The sequence below is a fragment of the Vespa velutina genome, chromosome 12 (genome assembly GCF_912470025.1).
Source record: "Vespa velutina chromosome 12, iVesVel2.1, whole genome shotgun sequence".
NCBI classification, from domain to species: domain Eukaryota; kingdom Metazoa; phylum Arthropoda; class Insecta; order Hymenoptera; family Vespidae; genus Vespa; species Vespa velutina.
In genome coordinates this window covers 3,355,707-3,358,989 of record NC_062199.1, presented here as the reverse complement: position 1 = coordinate 3,358,989, position 3,283 = coordinate 3,355,707, and the positions used below count along the sequence as shown (strand labels likewise).

General features: G+C 37.1%; 1 protein-coding gene across 16 annotated transcripts in view; it reads left to right on the top strand.

Annotated features, from left to right (window-relative positions):
* LOC124953224 (acid sphingomyelinase-like phosphodiesterase 3b) overlaps positions 1 to 3,283 on the top strand; it is a 64,118-nt gene that overhangs the window by 20,944 nt on the left and 39,891 nt on the right. The window contains exon 1 of one of the 16 annotated variants that reach the window (XM_047504286.1): positions 171 to 534. The exons of 8 other annotated variants lie outside the window; for them this stretch is intronic. Coding sequence is in view for 6 of the 8 variants with exons in the window: in XM_047504288.1 (XP_047360244.1) it covers positions 1,488 to 1,492 (5 nt within the window). In the remaining 2 variants the exon portion in view is untranslated. Of the gene's footprint in view, positions 1 to 170; positions 535 to 845; positions 1,493 to 1,767; positions 1,933 to 3,283 lie in introns of those variants that run through there. 7 more of the 16 variants (XM_047504288.1, XM_047504289.1, XM_047504290.1 and 4 more) reach the window with 7 other exon arrangements.

Sequence of the window (3,283 nt, the reverse complement as noted above, 5' to 3'; positions counted from 1 at the left end):
GAACGAATTGAAGGTGGTGTTATATCATTCGTACGATGTAAACACGCCAAGTGTATATATCGAATTAATATCCAATTTATGTTACGTTCTATATAAAATATATACGTGAAAATATATGATTTTAATTATTAAACCGTATCGATCGTCCAAATTCGATAAATTGAAATTTCTTTTTATCGAATTATTAATCTCGTAATAAATTTGAAATTACATTTTCTAACGCTTCATTGTTTCGTTAAAAGAAGAAAAAAAAAAAAAAGAAAAAAGAAAAAGAAAAAGAAAAAAAGAAAAAAGAATAAGAAAAAGTAAAAGAAAAAGGAAAAAAGGAAGGAACACCTTCAAATGTCCCGCTAAGTTCCTTTTAAATCCGCCATCAAGAGAGAGAGAGAGAAAGAGAGAGTGAGAGAGAGAGAGAGAGAGAGAGAAGAAGAGAAAGAGAGGAATCTCATTGTGCTATAACAGAGGACCAGTTAATAAAAGAAAGAAGAGGAACACGATTGTGCACTATCCTACACAGCTTGTCCTACGTCACTGGTAATTATTTATCGGCCACCCTTTGACCGAGCTATCCAACGAGCTTCGATGCCACCCTAAGAGATTCGATTAGTTCAGAGACAATCTCTGCCCATCTGCTTTTTGTCCAAAGAAAAGAGAGATAGATAGATAGATAGATAGAGATAGAGAGAGAGACAGAGAGAGAGAGAGAGAGAGAGAGAGAGAGAGAGAAAGAGAAAGAAAAAAAGAATAGGCAAATATCATCGATTATCGGAAGAACCATTAGTTCATTAATCGACATTGTAAAAGAGGATAGATAGGGGGTGAGAAGGGTGGGTGGAATGGTCTGTAAGAAGGGTGCACCGCAAAGAAACGAAATCGTGTTCGCGTTAAATGTCATTGTGCAATTAATTATCTAGATAGTATTATAGAAGATTATTAACTTGGATGTCGGGAATGGATGACGTCTACGACATTGACACACTAAAGAAAAGAATATCAAAACGAAGAGAAGTGAATGATAGCTATGCATTTACGTATCGTACGTATAAAGCGAGCGCGACACCGGTTATTGGTTAATATATGGACAGTGATAGCCACCAAATAGCCATAATGACGTTCCCTTGAGTACGATCAAATCTGTTCTAGTCTCTCTCTCTCTCTCTCTATCTCTCTCTATCTCTCTCTATCTCTCTCTCTCTCTCTCTATCTCTCTTGATACGTTCAGTTATGTCACCGATGCAACACACCGTACAATCCCTCCGTAACGTACGTACGATCGCGTTAAACGTCCGAGACGTAATTCGCGAGTGAGAGAAATACAGCAGGGCCTCGATTCCGAACGGAAACTCGGAATTCGCATCGGCCAACATCGTGAATTTCAATTTACGACGAACCGAGCATAGAACGGACCGACAGAATTACGGGCGTGATTCGCAATTACGCCTTGCCAATCCGTTTATCATTCAAGGAGTGTTTAGACAGAAGTTTTAATGCTGTTTGTCATTTGTCCAAATCGGTCTATCTGTCTGTCTATCTGTCTGTCTGTCTGTCTGTCTGTCTGTCTGTCTGTCTGTCTGTCTGTCTATCTGCCTGTCCTTTCGTCTGTCTGTCTCTCTCTCTCTCTCTCTTTTCCTCTCTCTCCTCTCGCTAATCATTTTCTACTCACTCTTTAATTCTCTCTCTCTCTCTCTCTCTCTCTCTCTCTATTTCACACACACACACACACACACACACACACACACACACACATATATATATATATACACACATTCTCTCTCTTTCTATCTCTATTTCTATCTCACGAACGAGCTCGATTGATTCAAAGGGATTTCAGAGTATTGCGGAACGTTTATTGGATAGTCTTCATCGCGTTGCTCCGTTTTTGGCTATAGAATCGAACAATTTTCCTGGAACATTATACAGCCTTTTCGAAAGGTTCGTTAGCACGCTTCGAATTGGTGATCAAGTCCGAATTCTCCTGGCAAAATAGTCGAAATACCATAGAAATGTTTATCAAGAATAAAATGTTACCTATTTCCATTATTGCCGTATATAATACATATACATACATTAAAAAGGAAGAAAAAAGAAAGAAAAAAAAAGAAAAAAAAGAAGAAAAAAAGGAATATTTTTACAAATGTTCCCAAGTTGGTGTATTAACGTAAAAGAAGAAGAAGAAGAAGAAGAAGAAGAAGAAGAAGATGATAATGATGATGATGAAGAAAAAAGAAGAAATATTCTGAAGAAAATAATTAAATCTCATAATTCTAAATGTGATACGAATTTGTTCGCGAGTTAGTTGCAAGTTAGCGCGAGTCTCCTAAAGTTCAATCAAATTAAATCCTCTTAAGGGTGGAGGAGTGAGAACGAAGAATAGTAGGGGAAGGGGAAGGAAAATAATTGTTCATCAGGATTCACCGTCTGACAAAGAGAAAGTAACGAAAGGGGAGAAGAGAAAAATAGAAAAAAAAAAAAAAAAAAAAAAAAAAAAAAAAAAAAAAAAAAAAAAAAAAAAAAAAAAAAAAAAAAAAAAAAAAAGAAAGAAAGAAAGAAAAAAAAAAAAAGAAAAAAATTCATCGTGGTTTTATATCGCGAAATATTATTAATATTTTTTCCGTCCTAAATCTACCTAGCAACGCGAAAAAGAAAAGGTTCACAAAGGCAAACCGGAATTCCTCTACTTTGTGAAACGTTGAAACGCATAGATCTTACCGAAACGCTCCTCGACTAGTGGTGGTCCTGTTGAATAATTCTCAACACAACCGACAAATAGCGCGTGCCGTAATATCTCACTCGCGGATAGCAAAGCATTTCGCGATGTGCTCTCATGGAATTCAGGATAAAATTTTCCAAGCTTATTTCTTGCTTATTTCTTGCTTTTTCTTCTTCTTCTTCTTCTTCTTTTTTTCCTTTCTTACTTTCTCTTTTTTTTTTCTTCTCTCTCTCTCTCTCCCTCTTCCTTTTTCTCTTATATCCTCTACGTGTCTCGAAGGAATGCTTCGGGCAATATCGATAAGTCCCGTCAATTTCCTTTTTATCGCTTTTATTCGCAATAGTCGTTAGTAGTCGTCGATTCGGTAAAGAGTACTTATTTATACGCCTCGCTCGTCATATCAGCTCGGATCGTCAAACGATTTACGATGTGCGACCTGAAACACTGGATATTGGCTCGTCCCCTTTACGCTCTCTCTCTCTCTCTCTCTCTCTCTCTCTCTCTCTCTCTCCCCTTTCGCTTTCATCATCCCATGCCCATTCACTTTCTCTATCTCTTTATCTCTCTATCTCT